The 18,687-nt window shown below is 40.5% G+C and overlaps 1 protein-coding gene across 11 annotated transcripts in view; it reads right to left on the reverse strand.

Moving 5' to 3' along the window:
• The window catches only part of KMT2C (lysine methyltransferase 2C), a 197,257-nt gene that overhangs the window by 11,597 nt on the left and 166,973 nt on the right, over positions 1–18,687 (reverse strand). For 9 of the 11 annotated variants that reach the window (XM_086741820.1, XM_086741826.1, XM_086741825.1 and 6 more), the window contains 13 exons: positions 17,597–17,922; positions 14,913–16,735; positions 13,631–13,742; positions 12,822–12,900; positions 12,653–12,716; positions 10,348–10,580; positions 5,607–7,307; positions 3,814–4,026; positions 3,180–3,344; positions 2,118–2,259; positions 1,199–1,346; positions 281–459; positions 32–186 (listed from right to left, as the gene is read on the reverse strand). In XM_086741820.1, the coding sequence (XP_086597946.1) occupies positions 32–186; positions 281–459; positions 1,199–1,346; positions 2,118–2,259; positions 3,180–3,344; positions 3,814–4,026; positions 5,607–7,307; positions 10,348–10,580; positions 12,653–12,716; positions 12,822–12,900; positions 13,631–13,742; positions 14,913–16,735; positions 17,597–17,922 (5,340 nt within the window). The remainder of the gene's footprint in view (positions 1–31; positions 187–280; positions 460–1,198; positions 1,347–2,117; positions 2,260–3,179; positions 3,345–3,813; positions 4,027–5,606; positions 7,308–10,347; positions 10,581–12,652; positions 12,717–12,821; positions 12,901–13,630; positions 13,743–14,912; positions 16,736–17,596; positions 17,923–18,687) is intronic. The other 2 variants (XM_086741818.1, XM_086741822.1) reach the window with 2 other exon arrangements.

Consider the following 18,687-nt stretch of genomic DNA (forward strand, 5'->3'; position numbering starts at 1 on the left):
TACGTATGTAACACAAGCTTATTTCTTTTACCTCAGCAGCTGTGGGATGCAAAGTAATTGCTACAGATATAAGGCCAGATTTAGGACCATTCTGGGATGGTCCAAGCTGAGAGGCAAAGAAGCCAGAACCAGGTAACGCTCCTGCACCGGGTTCTGATTTTATGTAATTCCTTTTGGCTTCTGAACCTGAAAATAAAACGAAATACACCAGGTTAATCCTACACACATGTGAATGCAAAAAACCTCCTAGTTCTAACTGTTCGCTCTGCTGCAGTCTCACCTTTTCCAGTACTGCTAGGTAGGATGGGAATGATGGGAGATGGTACAGGTTCTGGGTTCTCCTCCTTTACGACTGACAAGTCTGGATACCTACTTATTTCCATTCCCACCACACTTTCAGGAGAGGAAGAAGGAACAAAGCTGTCAGGAGTGTCCCTGTCCTCACAGTGATCTTGAACCCTGGAACAAAAACCAAAATGCCTGGTGTGGAAATGGTCTAAAAACCTTCGGTAAGCCAAAGTTAAAACCATGACAGGGAGCTAAAATGAACTTGCTTCTTGCTACCAGTCATGGAACACAATTATATGGTAGGTCAATGCTCCTGGGTATCTCATACTCCATTGCACACAGTGGTTTCTTGGGAAAGATACATGAAGAAAACCAGAGGCATTAACATCCCCCCTCATCGATGCACAGGCTTCAGTGCTTGAAAGACACTCAACTTTTGGTTAGGCAAGTGAAAGGGAGGTAAAAGAGAAGATCTTTGTGGCGAGACTCACATTCAGCAAGCATTTCTCACATGGTAACAGAAACTGAGCAGAGCAGGGGAGTTTTCAGCCTGACTCCTGCACAGTACTGCTGTCTGGTACAGTCATGGTGCAACAGCACCATGCTGCTCCAGGAAAAATACCAATTTGTATAGTTTTCTTCCACTTTGTAGAGAGCAAGTTAATTAATTCTTAATAATTTAACATAATCCAGGGTCTAGCAATGGCAGAAGTCACTTATTTCACCATGCTGGTGAAATACACGTGGAATGCTGAGAGTTAACCAGGGCAAATTATCCTATTACGTTCTCTGCACTCTGTGGCTGTGTACAATGGATTTCGTTTCTTCACACCTCCACAGTCTCATCTCCTACTAAAAGATCACAGAATCTGCTCCAAATATGCTTTTGAAGATGTCAAGGAAAACCTACCTTAACTCCTCCTGATTGTTGTGAGGTGGTGTTGGAAGTGAAGCAGGAACATCCACAGTTTTAGGGCCCTGAGCCATTGCTCTTGCTAATAAATCATCTTGTGGTCTGAAAGGCAACTGGAACTGCTTTGGTCCCAGAGCTTTGGTAACTAAAACCAGAAACACACAGCACAGTGAGATGTCTGTACAGCTCTTCCATCAGTGTACATTCTGTGTAACCGGGTACTGGTGGCTCCCTGACACGACCAAGGCATGACAGCAGATGGTAATACCACTCTCATCCACTTCAAAATTTCTGACTGTTCATGACTAATTTCCATGTTTACAAAACCTGCAAATTTTGAGCAAAAAGGGCTCAAAAGGCTTTTGAGTGTGCCTTCTGCCAGTACGAGAGGATTTTTTGTTTTACTTAAAAAAAAGAAAAAAAACCAACAACTTTGTAACAACAAAGGAAAATGAGTGGGGAAAAAGGATTTTAATCACTGAACAGTCCTTATGAAGAGGTAGTATAAAGTTTTGTTTAACAGAAACTAATTTTAATTGACCAAATTACAAGCATCAGAAAACACATACTGACTAGACACAAAGCCCCCTGAGGATGCATTTCGGGTAGAGTGCTTTCGAGCTCACTCAACTAACTGTTCAGTCACTTGTACTGGACATTAAAAAATTATTTTCAAGTTTTCCTTTTCATTTCTTAAGAGTGCTTCTAGCTCTCAACATCTTTTCAAAAGGCTATCATTTGACATCATAGTGGTGTAAACGAAAGCTAGAGAATAATGAGTACAACCTGTAAGAGTCTAGGCATCCTGTTTTTATAAAAGAAGACTATAGCAACTGAAAAGCATCCCAGTTATCTATTTTGAAATTTGCTACAAACTTGACTCGTTTATTACAGAAACAGTATGTATTAGTCTTACCATCATGACCTCCCAACACACCAGCCTTGCCAGCAAGTTCCTCAGTGGTTGCGAAGCCATTTACCAACTTCTGGCATGCCACCGGAGGCGGTGTGGGAGGAAGAGAGGCTGGGGGTGTTGGAGGATTGCTCAGATTGTTCTGCTGCATGAGATTAAAGAACCGTAAATCAGTCATGGACACAGAGTGGAAATGTGCCTTGTCCTAGACTCTATAATGTAACCCACTCACATAATTTTACACCCAGAGGTAGCACTGATAAGCAGCAATAGTTAATTCTCAAGTGTATGACCAAACACACAGAAGTATCTACTGCAAAATACACAATGCTTTGCTTTAATTTTAAACAAAATTAAATGAGAACTTCAGTATCTGCTCCTGGTGCAGCCATGCCTACAAAAATCATACTGATTATTCCCTTTTGACCACAGCAACTATTTCTGCTAGGTCACATTCTCAGCTTTCATGCCATGCAAGGCTGGAGTAAACACCACCGGTTTTTAGTAAGTTACTAAAGTTTTTATATTAGGTTAGCCAAGCAGCAAATTCGTTTCTGTCCGTTCGTTACCTTGCTGCTTTCCCAATACTGCCACTCTGATCTCAGAGACTGAGTTTTAAATTCCGTGTTTTATTACCTCATCAACAAACAGTCTGTTTTGTTCAGAGTTCTCAGGTTCTTAGTTAGGGTTTAGTGGACAAATGAAGAAAGTCTTCTTCCAATTTAATTCATGTTAAGAATGGTTTTAATGCTTTCAATGACTTTGCACAGTACTGAGAATTCAGCCTTTTCTGCTCCATAAAACTGTAATTACAGTTTTCACTATTCGGCACCCATTTGTAAAAGGAATACTTGTAGTTTTTAATTAGTTCACAACACAGTTTCAGCTTTCAGAGAGTAAATCAATGGTGACTGTTTCTCCACTGCACTGTCTATCTAGTCTAGCAACAGAAAATTATTTTCTGGTTGTATAAAAGGCAGGAACTCTAACCAACTAGCAGCAGTGATGTCGCTAACTTCTTTTCCCACACAGAGCACACAAAGGAAAACCAGATTAAAACTGCACCTTGTAAATGAGCTGGGAGTAGTAATCTGAAGCCCCGTCAAGAGTAGCACTACCAAAACTTCCTACAAGTCGATTTCCACCATTTAGCTGGCCACTGCCATAGGGAAGAAAGTGTGCAAAGCTCACTCCAATTACTGGTTCCATCAAAGGCAGAAGAGAAAGTTGCTATATTAAAAGAAAAAAGGTAGAATTTAATTTAGCTATAACATAGAAGCATTGTAGATCTCCAAACATCAGCAGAGTGTTTCCAATTAACAACAAAAAAAAAAATTAAAAAAATAAATCAGAGTTTACCCACTACCAGAAAACTGTGGCAAACACAGGACTCTGTTTGTTAAGGAAGGTGGTCCCCTCTCCATCAGAATTGCAGCTCCAGCTCCCTGCCAGTTCAGCCACAGAGGCTGCCGTAGCTGACAGAAACGCCACAGCTTTGAGACTACCAAATGCCTTCCATGTCAGTAGATAGTCCAAATTGAAATAAACCCAAAACTTTAAATTTTCTAGTTTTGTGGAAGTTCTCATTTCCTCCACCCTGTGCTCACAATTCAACTTAATGACTGACTTCATTTCCATCATGTGAAGTTCACTCTTTCAAGTGTCGTCTTGATACAGTATCCACCCTCTGTACACCTACCTGTTTTAACTGGATGAACGTATCAGCGTTAGGATAAATAGCTTGCTTTTCTTCTTCCTCTTTTTTCCTTTTCTTGGACCGCGGAGCTGCCTTCTCTCCTGTCCTCTGAGTTCGCTTATTCCTCTGTTTCTTGGTTTCAGGTCCTACATCTGTTCTTTGAAGCTGGCTGTTACTACACCCAAATGCACCTTGCATCTGGTTTCCTGCAGTTTGCTGGTATAAGAAAGGGAAGCAGAATTTTTGACATTTTAATACACAGTTTGTTCAAATTTATGGCATGATAATCTAAAAGAACACGCACAGTATAATAAATCTCATCGATAACAAACTGTATTTTATGGTTTACTTCGTGTCTCACTGGCAACTGTAACTGCAGCACTATCCCTACACAGAGAACTATGACTTACCGTTAACACCACTGACATCTGAAAACATGATCACAAACTCACAGACCAGAAACATTTTCTTTTGAATACCCCCTTAAAATAAATGCAACCTTAGATTTTTTTCACAAGGGCACAATGAAAGGTTGGTTACAGCAAAAAGGCTTGGAAGTTAATGTAATACCAATGTATTTTGAGGTTAGAAACAAACCAGTATTGTGAAACACTTCTGCGTTGTAGCATTTGCTTAAATACTTTCAATGGGAATTTGCAAAGCCATTCTTCACATAAAAGGATAGTTGTGCAAAGCAATCAGAATGGGATTTGGTAATTCAACAAACAGTGGTAAGCCAAGAGAAAGCCCAATTTCTTTTTATCAATTATTATTTTAAACAGCTCTCCACGAGCCCTAACGCAAGTACTCTCACCACCCTTCCCATCATATATGTTTTAACTGTGGATCTTTAACACTTACCTAAGTCACCTGCTGCTCATAGTTACCTTTATTTTTATCAGTTTTCATTCATTTTGAATGTGTTTAAATTTTGTTTCAAGGATGCATTTAGAGTTTAGGCAGTCAGAAAAGAAAACTGAGTAGAGATTAAAAATTACAGTAAAGCAATGAACAAATCAAAGTGTAAAGTGGATCCTACCTCCACAAAAAGCAATCTTCTTTAGGTCTGTTTTTAAGAACCTTATAAATTATTAAATTACATAATGCCATAAATATCAGGAATTACTGCTTTCTTCCATTACAGTAAAATTAATCTGAGAAATATTCTGCAACACAAATGCATCATTTTTTTCCAGATTTAACAATTTCACACTTCCGGCAAAAATCCTACAGCACAGTTTCTACTAAAATTAGAAACAATATATGATTTTCACAGCCAAAAAACGAGCATGGACTTGGTTCATTCACAGAACAATCCAAAGGGTGCATCTCAAGGAGTGTGAAGCCCAGCCCCACAGCTCTGCAAAGGCGCACAGGTCATCCTAGACATGACTGAGGTGGAGACACCGGAGGAAGCAGCATACAGACACACCATACACCGTACAGAAACATACTACCACGTAACTAAGTCATACTGTAAAATCTTGCCATAATCTTGGTAAATATTCTGAAGTAGCATTTTTTAAAGATGATTATCTACAGAAAAACTATTTTTTGCATTTTAAGAATTTCTGAATACACTGATTCACAAAGTCACACTAGAACTTGTTCTTTTTCTAACACAGATGAGTTACACATGGAGAAAAGGCAGGAAGAGAGGTAAGAATTCCTTAAAGCTGTTTATTCCACCCTTGTGCAGGTAGGTTATCCCCCCACCACAAACGCCTGAGGTAAAGGCACAAACTAGCCTTTGACTGTTGATGCCAACTGTATAACAAAACCAGTAAGAGGCTCACCAGTCCTTCAGCTGGACTCTGCTTCTCTGTTAACTTCTTATCCCCAGAAGTCTCCTCTTCTGTTCGGCAGCTGTTCTCCGATTTCTGATTTAGAAGAGATGAGGACTTCTTATTTTTAAGCAGGTGTTTCAGCAATTCGTTCCCTGACTCCCCTTTCGCTGCTGGAATGCTCGCTGGTTGTGCTGGACTCTGAGCTGAAGAGGCAGGCTGCGATGTGACCTTCTCTTCCTCCACCTTAATACTGCTGCTTGGATTCTCTGGTTTAGGCTCAGCTTGACCTGAGCATTGATCAGTTTCTGCCTTTTCTAGTTTAACTTCTTCAGCGCTGGTAAGGGTATCTGTTTTAGCCTTTTCAGTCTCTGTACTTACACTCGGCTGCTTCTGTGGCAAACTGCTACCAGGGAGCTTACACTCCAGCTCTGGAGAGGTCTGGCTCTCTCCTGCGTTTGATGTTGATGGGCCCGTTGACTCCACTGACTCTTGTTCATCCTGATGACGTGGAAGTTCATTGGGGGTGTTCACTGTGGGGGTGGAGGTAGAATCAGAAACGGTTGGAGTTGATGGTGCAGTTATATCCGAATGCGGAGTTGACGGGGCTTTTATTGACTCGGCATCATCGTCCTTTTTCTTTTTTCGTGTCCTTTTCTTTTTTCCTTTCTCTTCTGGGATGATGTCAGAATACAGCTGGATGAGAGACTGGCTTGATCCGGGGAAGTTTGCTGCCTGGGGCATGCTAGTGTCCGAGCCACATGGGGCACCGCTACTGAGTACCGTAGATGAAGGTACAGCAGAAGCAAATGAAGGCCTGACTTGGTTCTGCGTAAAGGTAGCCCCAGGGAGATTCCCGTGAGTTTGTTTTACATTATGGAAATTAGGGGCACCACCTGGAACAGCAGATGCATCAGGTCCAAACGTTGTGGGTCCCACTGGCCTTCGCTCGCTGCTTTGCATAAAATTTGTGGCAGGAGGCGAGGTCACAGAACCCTGTGGCAGAATTTGCCCCATTTGTTGCTGCTGATGCTGTGGAGACTGCTGAAGAGGTCGCGGAGTTTGTATGAAATCACAAGGTAGATCAGAATTAAAGAAAGGTATCTGAGATAAGGATGTTCTGTTATTTAACTCAGACCCTATCATACTGTGCTGTTCTAGCTCCATTCTCTGCTGCAAAGCCCTCTGTCGATCTACCTCCTGCATAAGCTGAATGCGTTGCCGTTCCTGCTGCTCTCGTAAACGTTCCTTTCTTTCCCGCTCTTGAAAACTTTCACTGAAAGGGTTATTGTCCTCAAACTCCACCCTTGGTGGTGGCCCTGACTGTGCATTTGCATTTGGACCAGGCACAGGAGCTGGTGTAGCAGGAGTAATCGGCAACGGTGTCATTGGAGGCTGCATCCTTGCTGGATTCATTGACATATGACTTGCAGGGGCATTTGCAGACTGCCATCCAGATAAATTTGGCATTCTGGTTGGGTTGGGTTGCCCAGGGATTACCACTGTATGTTGCTGATGCTGGAGCTGTTGTGCCACCATGGGGAAGTTTTGCTGATTCATTGCTGGTGATGTTCCTCCTGGAACCATTGGTGGCTGAGCCTGGACGCCAGGCATTATCGCATGGGGTGCCATTCCACACTGCTGCTGCTGCTGCTGCTGCTTGATTCGATATTCCTCTATGAGTTCTGCATGCTCTTTCTGCTGCTTTCGAATCTAAAAATTTAAAAAGTCATTATTAATCTCTGACACTTACTGACTACATAAGTAGCATAACACATGTAATTCACCATTGTAATTTCGGTAGACAATGAACCTCAGGCAAAAATTTCTGCACAGTCTTATTTTCTCTCCCTCTTTAAGGCTAAAAAGCCATTAGTTCATTAGAAATACTACTGATCACAAAATTGTAGAAAAAATAACAGTGCCTCAAAGTTCTAACTACATTCCAAGACTGCAATGTGCTAGAGAATATCCAAACCTAAACCAAAAGCGATCCTTGTCCTACAGATCTTATTATCCATGCATAGGATAACAACAGTTGGGAACAGACAGGAAAAAGTAAACTGTGAGATGGATGATCTTCAAACAGCAAGAATTTTTAAAAGATGTAATTGAAAAGAAAAAGTTTGCAGGGAAACAGTGAGGTTGATTCCATTTATTCACAGGTAGATCCTCAAACATCACACAGAAGATGAAAATGGCAACTGCTGCTTGATAATTTTAAACTTTAAGAGGAAAATAAACTCAACTTGGACACTGAAAGTTAAGCCCAGTAGTTTATTTTTAAGGCAAGCAGGAGAAGTCAATGGAAGGAAATGAAAGTGTCAGCCGGACAAGAAAAAGCATTTCAGAAACACAACAGATAAGTAACTAAACCACTCTCTAAAAAATAAAAGGACTTGTAATCCACCGGTTAATAATACACATAGTACGGAAAAACTCTATCTCACTTCTATTTGTTACAATTATTACTTCCACAGTTTCCATTTGCTGTCTGTACTGACAGAAAAAGTCCATACCAGAATTTAAAACGTCTGATAGCACTTATCTGGGGCAAGGGATGAGCCAGAAAGCTCAGGATAACAGAGATATTACAGGACAAACTCCAGAATGCAGGACAGATGCACGCTAAAGGCTATTCACACAGTAATCTCAGGTCCAAGATGATTTATGAGCTCTGGCTGGGCATTGACACTGCCAGACAACCAGGGCCACTGCATAAAGCCATCAAACTGGACTGATCTACATTGCATGGTCCAGTGCTCCGTGGGTACAGAGCACTAAACGTGAGCTGGCTCTGTACGCCCATCCAGTGAGGCACCCAAACCTCTACGCCCTCCGAGGCCCTGCAGTGGCAGATCAGCCCCGTGACCGTACTTGGAATTAGTGGAGATCTCAAAGGAGCAGCGCTGACTACACCCAGCTGGACCTGAGCCGACCTGTGCAGATCGACCTGGTGATTTTAACAGTACAGGGGAGAACACGGCAGAGCTTATTAGCACAGGCACAGTGCCACACCAAAGCAGTTAAACCGCTCTGGCCGCAGAGACAATATGGTAGTGTCTGTGTGGCTCCGTGCCTGAGCTAATAACCCCGGCAGACATAAGCTCACGTTGCACAAAATCAGCTCCAGTTTCTCTGCGCCGGTGTCCAGGACCAACAATTCACAGGGATTCGAGAACTCTTCTCTCTCTCTATACATATATACACACACTTTGCCCTTTTCAAAAACTAGAAGAATCTAGATTATAGAAAAATAATTTGATCAGATTCGAAAGAGTGAATTGCTTCAATCAGAAGGTCCTTAAAAATATACTTTAACAAAACTTTAAGCTATCTACTAGGTAGATAACAAAGTGCTGTTTAGGATGTGGATGACTGGTCTAAATCAGTGGTTGAAGGGCAGTGGAGGGCATTCACCAGCAGTATATGAAACCTAAATTTAAAAACAAAAAATAAAAGAACTTTAATTGCAGGGTACTAAATGAACCTGCCAGCAATGTCATGATTAACAGCAGTCACTTCAACATAACTCCACCGTAAGCCTAGACTGACGTATGTACGATAAAGACTGGTTAAAGTGTTTTGGGGTTTTTTTTGCATTTATTCTACTTGTGATTCATTGTGGGAGGGGAAAAAAAACAAAAGGGAAGAAAAGATATAATTTATCTGCTCCACCCCTTCTCCACATGGTGAAAAGGCGAGCCAACTAATATTCCATTCAGTGCATATTTTTGTCTTGAAGCAACACAGGAGCAAGAACTGGAGGGTCAAATATCACTTAGGACTTCATTCCAAGCAGCTTGCTGCCAATTTTTGCCCTCATATTAACAAAGCATAATTCTAAAACATTTTCATGTTCAGCAGGTCTAGCTGATCCTGACAATCATGCCAAGTAATTTATAAATAATGTCCTGAGGAACACAGCATTCAGTATTGTTGGCCAAAGTATAGAATTATCCAAGCTATCACAGGTTTAACTTTAATCTTACTTACCATAATCAGTTACAAGATGCAGCAAATGAAATTCCAACTGAACATAAAGAAAGAAAACCAAAATCCAGTGAAAGTGGTCGCACACTGGAACAGGGGCCCAGAGAGGCTGAGAACTCTCTACCCTTGGAGACTTACAAAACTTGACTGACAAGGTTCTGAGCAACCTGATTTAACCATGAAACTAATTCTGCTTTGATCAGTAGACTGGATGATCTCCAGATATCCCTCTGACCCATATTATTCCATGATACAAGAACAGATAACACACACTGATGATCAGTATCTAGGAACTAGGCAGATCAAAAACGAGACTAACACTACTGATATAATGAAAAGATATTTTCAAACAGTAACGTTTGACCGGCATGCAACCGAGAGGTTCTGATTACAAAAGGACACCTGGAAAAGACCGAGTTATGAGGTTCGTTCAAGCATGAAACAAAGCCATGCACGCTAAGACTTTCTTCTGAATCTTTCATTTACGCGTTTCATGGTGCCAGGAACTCTGTCGCAAGTCATTTTGCCAAGCAATTTCCCCTGTTCCTGAAGTACTAAACCAGTTTTTTGTCATAATGTGTCACCAGCAATTCAGAGTAATGCTGCTAGACACACAAAATATCACAGGGAGTGGCTCCCTTTAAATAAGCTCCACTCTACTTAAGCACTTCAATTCACCTTTTAGAAAACGTAAAGGGAAGAGTCATACCAGTATGACAGTTCAGTATTAAGGAGACCAGTTTGGATTCCAGCTGATTACCTGTTCTAGCTGCTTTTGGACCATACTTTGCTGCTCAGTAACATGTTTAAGCTGTTCTGCATCTTCTTCTGGGAACTCACGGCCAGCTTTCTTGGCTGTACGCTGTTTTGCTGAGAGTGCCTTTTTTGATTTTCTGTGTGCTCCAATTTGCTCCTCAAGGTACTTCTGTTGCATTTGAAGAAGTTGTTGTGTTTCTTGCAGCCACTCCTCATATTGCTTTCTTTGTGAATCATCTAGAGAGAAGGGAAATAAAGTATGATATGACCTCATTCTAGGGGTAAACTCCCATTCTACTTTTAAGAGATTAAGTTTAGCAATCACATTCCTCCCTTATTTTAAGAAACCATTGGTCAAGTTCAGACAAATCTGACAGAGGATTTGATATCTCAAGAGATATTAAGCTCTTGGAGTGATTTGACTAAAGGAGACAGAGATCCAAATTACTACATTTATTGAGAGAAAGCAGTTTTAGCATAGTCTCTTAATTTCAAGAGATGCCAGCCCACTGTCTAGCCAGTGAATGCGCAACTGCAAGCCAAGAAGCAGACGTAGCTTTGAAATCAGCTACAGAACCCGGTGGTAACTTGCTCTGCCACAGAAGACTGCACATGGAAGACCTCTGGAAGTACTCATGTAGAGGGGAAGAAATTAGGGAGTAAGGACACAAATTTAACGGAAACATGGCCTCACTAATGCCAGTGTTTTCACAAGAGTTTTGTCCATATAAAATTTATTTTCTTTTATTACTTCTAAGGAAAAAATTAGTTACAAACATTCACAAATATTCATGAAATAAAAGAAAGATATTGTCTTTCTTATTGCTATTTATTTGTAGAAATAACTTTGTCAGTTCTCTGCACAAGCGCCTCTTCCTCCCCACAAATGCACTCTCATTTAGACCGCAACTGAGACATTACTCTTTTTACAAGTTAGACATGCTCGTTTGCTATGAGCAGTCCACTGCTCTCAGATGTTTTTCTCAAAGCAAACCAATCATTTCTGGTAACACTTGACCTGCATTAAGCCCAGAAGGCAAGAAAGGTTTGGTGATGGTATAATTGGTCTCCTGATCACATTGTGGCAATTGGGCTGGGTAACCAGGAATATGCTATGGGTCTTCCTCACAAAAAAAGTCTGTTTAATAAAGATCCCTACACAGTGGTATGGTTTCAATACAACCATGCCCTCCTCGTGCTCCAGTCCCTACCACCTTCTACTTTAACAGCCACTGCAGTAGTGACAGCCACTGACTAATGGCTCAATGAAATAAATTCACAGAGCTAGTGACAGTCTCAGGGGGTGCCCGTTCTTTCAGTGACGAATTCTGCGAAACTAATCACATAACCTGAAGGGACAACTGAGTGGCAGTGATGGAGAGTAACTGCAGACGGGAGCAACAGGAAAGCACAAATGAAAGTACTGCAATATTAACAAGTTCCAGGTAAGAGTAACTACTACTGAAATGAGAAACAGATTTTCTCAAGTGCTCAGAACCACCACAACCCCAACCAGAGCGAGCCCACTGCTGACTACCATGTCAAATCTCACCAGAAATTAATACAGATGATATTGCAACAGCTCCTTATTGCATACTAAGTGCCGCTACTCCAGTTTCTGGAAAAGGTGAAGGTGTTTACTTCTGTTTCTTATTCATATGTATCAAGTAAAGTTTTTGCAGTGATAGAAACACTTTTTTACATGTGGTATTCCTCTCCCAACATACGCTCAATTTTAATTTCTGCTAATAAATCTTTCTCATCATAGAGACTAGGATTTACATTTGATCTAGGGCAATGAGAAGCAAGGAAGACAAAATACTAGTGCTATGTATTTCTGCTTTCAATAATTGTGGTTCCCACCCAGTCTTGCTTAACTAATGCCTGGAAAGCTTTTACTGGTACTTGTTAAAAGGACAATGATGCTGCACAAAACTTTTTGCTTCTGAAATTAAAAAAAAAAAAAAATCAATGATGTTCTCACTGAGCTCAGAACATTACAACACAACCAAAGATCAGGTTTTTGACATAGCAGTCTGTCAGTTAGCAAGATTACTATTCTCATACAAATGCAAATAATGTTAATTTTCTGTTTGTTTTCTTTCTCTCCTTCCTTATGGTGTTTCTTTGAGGAAAAATGTTAATAGCATTTACTGTGCACCCATTTATTAGTTGGTATTGTAATGATGAAATGACTCAATTTAAAGAAAAATAATTTTTGAGAGTCAAGATCCATTTAGGAAATTTAATTTTAAAGAAAACTGTGGAATGAAACATCAACATACTATAAATATTAAATCTGTACTTACTGACAAAACCAGGACCAAAATTCGGAGGATTAGGTCTAGAAATCTGAGGTGTCAAACTGCCATCCTAGAAATTTCAGTAAAACATATAAACAAGGACATTAAAACATGATTCAATGTAAAAACAAAAAACTTGTTATGATTATTAAAAACTTTTGCTGTATTGTATTACCTGTGTAATTGCCTGCTGCATATGATTTTGGCCTTCACTGGTCTGAGCCCCTGGCACTGGCTGACCCATGAAGGGAAACCTATTGACATATAAACAGAAAGTGAAATTACAACTTTCAAAACTGGTGGGTATTTTAGGGGAGAAACAACCTTTTATATCACACCAATTTTACAAAAAGCACCCAAATATTTTATAGACATTTGCTTGAACGTCTGTACCACGATTTTTCAACATCTGGAGAATAGGAATTCTCATTTGATCCTACAACACTTTGCCCTTAGTTGAAACTATCCTTTCTGGCCCACAGACTCCTCCCTCCGGTGAAGGCGGTGATGGTGCAGTCTGCCCTGTTCATAGCTCCTTCTGTCCCCAGAATGGATTTAAAGAGAGGATGAAAATTCCATTACTTGGGCTAAAGCTTTATTATACTTAGCATTAGATTATAAGCTGCAACGTGAAACTTAACCATTACGTGGCCATCAATAGTTTTCAAACACAATGCATGGGACGTGTCATTACATAATTAGTAAGCAGGAAAACAAGAAAAGCTCAACAATGAAGCCATGTTGACCAATGACACTGCAACGGGAACACAAGTCTGAAGCGTTTTAATACTTTTTCTAGTTTCCACTGCCACACTGGTTTTATTCCTGGAAGATAATCTTGTATTAGCACGGACTATGAACTACATGACAAGAAGATCTTTTTCCACTTTTAATTTTTTTCATTTCTTGTGCACAATTTCCCCTAGCTCTATCATTTCCTTTTACATTTTGTGGCCCTAAAGAAGGGTATCAAACATTGCCTACCTGTTCATAACCATCGGTGGCATCCCCATGTTACTCTGTGCCATGACTTTATTGATCCCCTTAAGGGCCACCATTTTTGCTTTCATTATGGGATCAGTAATTGCATCAAAGTCTATAAAATAAAAACAGTAAAAGTTAATTACATAGCTGAACATTACAAGTTACTGCAGCTGACTTGTGTAGATCGAGTTCATGCATTAATCACCAATAAAACAACATAATTGCATTATTATTTCACATTACTTGTCCTCTCCACTTCAAAATTCCTGGTTAATATGTAGTTTCATACATCCTCTAAGGAAAGCTACTCCAGCAGCAACTGTCCTTTTTTTCTGACAGAACATACAAAGAAAAGCAGGTCAGTCTGAGAAGGGCTCTAGACCAAATTTGGCCTATGACCCAGCAGATTAATAAACTCTATTTATAGGTTTAAGAATTAGGAAGAAGAGTCATTTCTCTGAGTTCAGTTGTCAAAACTGACACACCACTGCTAATGCACTAAGAAAATGGTTTAGTTGCTCAGTAATTACCAGTAGCACTACAGGCAGAAAGGCTCACGTGCCATACAGCAGCCAGAAAGACCATAAGCACGGCAGACTCTGCCTTTTTGCTATTTTTCCCATTAGGTGCCTCCATAGTCAGTGTAATTACAACTGATGTATTCTAAAAATTGCACATTTCATTAATAACAATTAAATGATAGTGATGGTCTTGACCTGAATGCTCCAACTGCTGTGCTACATTAAAGAGGAAATGATAGTTTATTTTAAATGCTTTTAGTATGTGCAGAATTATTGGTGATGTTTCTGGGCCTTGCCTGGATTGTGAGTTAGTAACACAGGTTTCAACAATCCCTTTCCCTGAGACAAACTAAACACTGCAAAAAAATGTAACAGCACAACCATAAACAGAAAATTGATAGATCAAATATCAAAAGGTCAGCCACTGCACTTGACCATTTAATGTTGTTTACAAAGAGTGCATTTACTCCATATCACACATGAAAAACTGAAGTATAAAGACAATATACGACAAAGCTGGTGTCAGAAAATCAGCAGTACGGCAGCTACAACTGATCCTGGTGAAATCAACAGCAGCCTTACCAGAGTTCAAAATTTCACCTAGACTCCCACCGTACCTATTAGGCAGGCTGGTTTTTGTTATGCCACCTTCAAGCTCCACATATCTACCCGCTTTTTTCAGTGCTACTGATTATTTAACCATTTACTGCTGCAGTTTTAAAAAACTAACCAGAACACAGGCACACAGATCACCCACATACCAATATTGGGGAAAAATGGCTCCGAACGTTGGCGAATCATGGCTTGCATCTGTCGCTGCTGCTGCTGCTCCTGTCTTTCCTGATCCAAGAGGTCCTGCAGAAGAAGTGGCTGTTCCTCTAGCAGAAGTGGTCTCTCTCGATTTTGTTGCTGAGCTAACGGTTGAGGGAGCATTATCTGCTGGGGACCAGATATGCCGCTAGGACCAGGACGGTTTGCTACAGCCACGGTTTGATTAGATGTCTGTCCTGTCCCAAAGTTATGATTAGCTGATTGACCCTGAATAAATCCTGGATTTGGTGACCCTTGAGAAAAATTATGGTTTATTCGTGGAACCATGGCCAAATTTGAATTTAAAGCGTTTTCCAAGATCTGTCCACCAGGTGTCATTAGTGTTTGTGGAATACCTGACGCATGGTTCATTTGTGTTGTTGGCAAAGATTGAGATGGAGAACCTAGAGTCCTTGCTTCAGCGTTATCAGAGCTCTCAGTAGCTAGCAAACTTGAAAGGACTGGCGTGGACCCAGAAATACTGCAGGAACTTACTGCTCCTTGAGCAGGCAGTGGAGCAGAACCCTGAGCATCTGAACTAGGCACAGTTGTTTCTTGACTAGGAACAGCGGAAGTTTTATCAGGGAATTCTGGGTTAGCAGGCTGTGCAGGAGTCTTTTCTCCGTCCTTTAACTCAGGTTCAGCAGCCTGCTGAGTACTTGTGGATTCCGCACTTCCATCACTTTTTTCAGTTTCATTCTTTTTTTCCTCCTGAGTGTTTGGGGAAAGTACTTCTGTTTTAATTTCATTTTCTGTCGTAGATTTCTTCTGTGGAGACTGGGCCTCAGGAGTGGAAACAGCTCTATCACTTTGTTCTTTCTCTTTTGATTCTTCTGTCTTGCCCTGGATATCTAGTTTGTCATCAATGGGGACACTAAGATCTAGTTCTTCATTAAACATTCCTTTCTTATCCCCCACATCAAGATCTGGGTCTGTGTATGCAATTATATCAAATTCCCCAGATCTTAGAAGGTCATCAAGGTGAGGATCGTTGGTTTCCAAATTATCTAAAGTGTCCAGTTCATCTCCTTTCCCATCCTCTGTGTCTAGATTCAAATTTTCCAGATCCTCATCATCTAAATCCTTGACTTCAACCCCGTCAAGGTCTTTCACATCCAAATCTTTTACAGCAGGATCATCAGGATCAAGCTTTTCTTCTAGACCATCACTTGACTGGTTGGCAATCTGTAAATTTGCAGATTCATCACTCGGACCAGATGCAGGTAAAGATGGTCCTGGGAATGCATCAGCAACTGGTGGATGACTCAGAGAACGTATTACAAGTGCGGGTGGGTTGTCAGGATTGATTTGATCCTGCTGGGACTGTGACATATGCTCCAAACTTGTAGACATCTGCAACTGGTTAGGTATACCTTGAGAATTATGTCTCAGTGGTTCTGCTTGTCTTGGGCCTGGAAACTCCTGCCTGGGCATAAACCCTGCGTGTCGTTGATGCTGTGCTGCTGCATCCATAACATTTGCAGCAGAAGGATTAAAAGGCAGCCTTGGCCTCCCATCAGGAGCTCTGTGACGTAACTCGATGAACGCCTGGCCCAATATATTGTGTTGCTGAACTGGAATTCCCTGTGGAGGAAAATGTTGAGAGATCCCAGACGTATTATTTATTTGTGGATTGTTCACTGGCCGAGGCATATCAATAGACAGAGATCTTCTCAGCTGTGGTGGAACTCCAGGGCGTTGCATTGGTTGCTGAGGACCAAGGAAACGTTCTTGACCTGATGGTGGACCGTGGCCACCTCCTGGAAACCCATATCTAAAATAAAGTATAAAAGACTAAATGGTCTTTTTTCTCAGGACTTCCTGGTCTAGTATATTTGACTAAATAACTATTCATCAAAATGCTTTACATGATGCATTCATTAAGATATTTAAATAAATATTTTTACTAATTATGCTTACATTTAAATGAGCTTTATGACTACAATAAAATAATTGCTTTAATTATGTTTAATAAACAACCTGTTTTCAATTCCAGTAATAATAATGGATAGAAAACTCTGACAGTAAGAACTATCTTAGTAAATAAACTACATGTTAATGCAACTCAGTGTAAAAAATAATACTGTGCGGATTTACAAATTACTGAAATAAATCCAAAATACTGAAAATAGCAATTCCTGAGATGACAATGTATGCCAATACTAGTATTCATTTTACATCGTAGCTTTCACTGTAAAAATGGCACAGGCAGAAGCTGATGTTTGATTACATATTCATTATAAATGAAAACAAGAATATTACATTTATTCGTTATTAAGACATAAAAGCTAAAGTCAGACCTTTCACTTAAAAAAAAAAAAATGCCCCAAAACCATGAGTGACAAGATCTTTAAGCTCACATAACTTTCGAAGTGTTGCAGTTTCTCCTTTTTTATATCTGATTAATTCCCAATAAAACACAGAGTAAAACACCGTTAGTGTAAAATATACACTGTAATGTTACAGACACAGGAAGACTCACTGTACACAGCGACCTCAGCAAGATTACCAGCTACTGTGAACAACACAGATGCTTTTTCATTAAAAAAAAAAAAAACAACCCTTTATCTAACAATTTCTGTAAATGTAGAACTACTCCTATAACGTCTTGGTTTTAAGCAACCAAAGAGCTTACCTCAGACTATGAGGTCTCATCCCCATGGCATTCATATCGCCTGGAAACTGGGGTCTATTGAACTGCCCGTCACCAGGAAACGGTCCCCGTTGATCTTTTGGGTATACGGTGAACCTCGGCCCACCTGGAGGGACAACAGAGGACCTAATATTCCCAGGATACGGAGGAGGAGGGCGGTTAAAAATTTGGTTTAAGTTGTCTTGCTGCCAGTGCTGAAGAGGAGCGGCATGGGTAGGAGCTGCTGCATCCTGCAAGGCTTTTTCCTGACGAACCGCATTCTTCTTCTGCTGCTGTTGCTGTAGAATAATTTCACGTAATTTCTGGCGCTGTTTAAAAAAAAAAAAAAAAAAAAATCATCGTACTTGCCACTGCAATTGACATATTTTGAATTGTTATACTCTGCTAGGTTAAGCCTTTTGGAGAAAATAAATTCTTCAGTCGCTACACAAAGATATTATAAACTGCCATAATCTCCTCAGAAATTAGAAGAGGGTTCAAATGGTGCAAAATGCTGGTGATGCAACTTAGTCTCCAAACGTCTTGCTAAAGCGTATAGTGTGAACTCATTTTACCAATTAACATACAAGCAACTTTCGCTTCCTTTTTCTATTCCAAAAACACAGGCCCTCATACCACATGAAAAAGGGCGTTCTGAGGGAGAAAGGTGACTAGAGGCTCTCTGAAGAAAACTCAGCAAGTAGTTCACACAAAAGCTGCAGAATTTACTCTGACTCAGTATGGTAAGTACTACCAATTCTTCCACTAAATCCACTTCCCATCACTCCTTCCAAACAAAAGACTGAGCAGCCTTCCACAAACTGAATGCAATTCTACATCTCGGCAAGAGCTGTTTACCGAACATTCGTCGACAAAAACCTGGAGTGAATGTTCCTCAAGAAAACCAGTGACCAACGGCAGGATTCACCTCAGCATGTCAGTCAACTGAAAAGTTAAGATGTCTACTCTGTGCTCCCTTTTTCAGCCAAAGAAAAATCACTTCTACATCTCAGCTTTTATAGGATAGAACTAATTGTCCTTTCAAGGTGTTTTTTTTCCCCGCCCTGCAGATAACAGAGCTACTACAGATCAAT

The sequence above is a fragment of the Chlamydotis macqueenii genome, chromosome 2, assembly GCF_036417535.1.
Source record: "Chlamydotis macqueenii isolate bChlMac1 chromosome 2, bChlMac1.mat, whole genome shotgun sequence".
NCBI classification, from domain to species: domain Eukaryota; kingdom Metazoa; phylum Chordata; class Aves; order Otidiformes; family Otididae; genus Chlamydotis; species Chlamydotis macqueenii.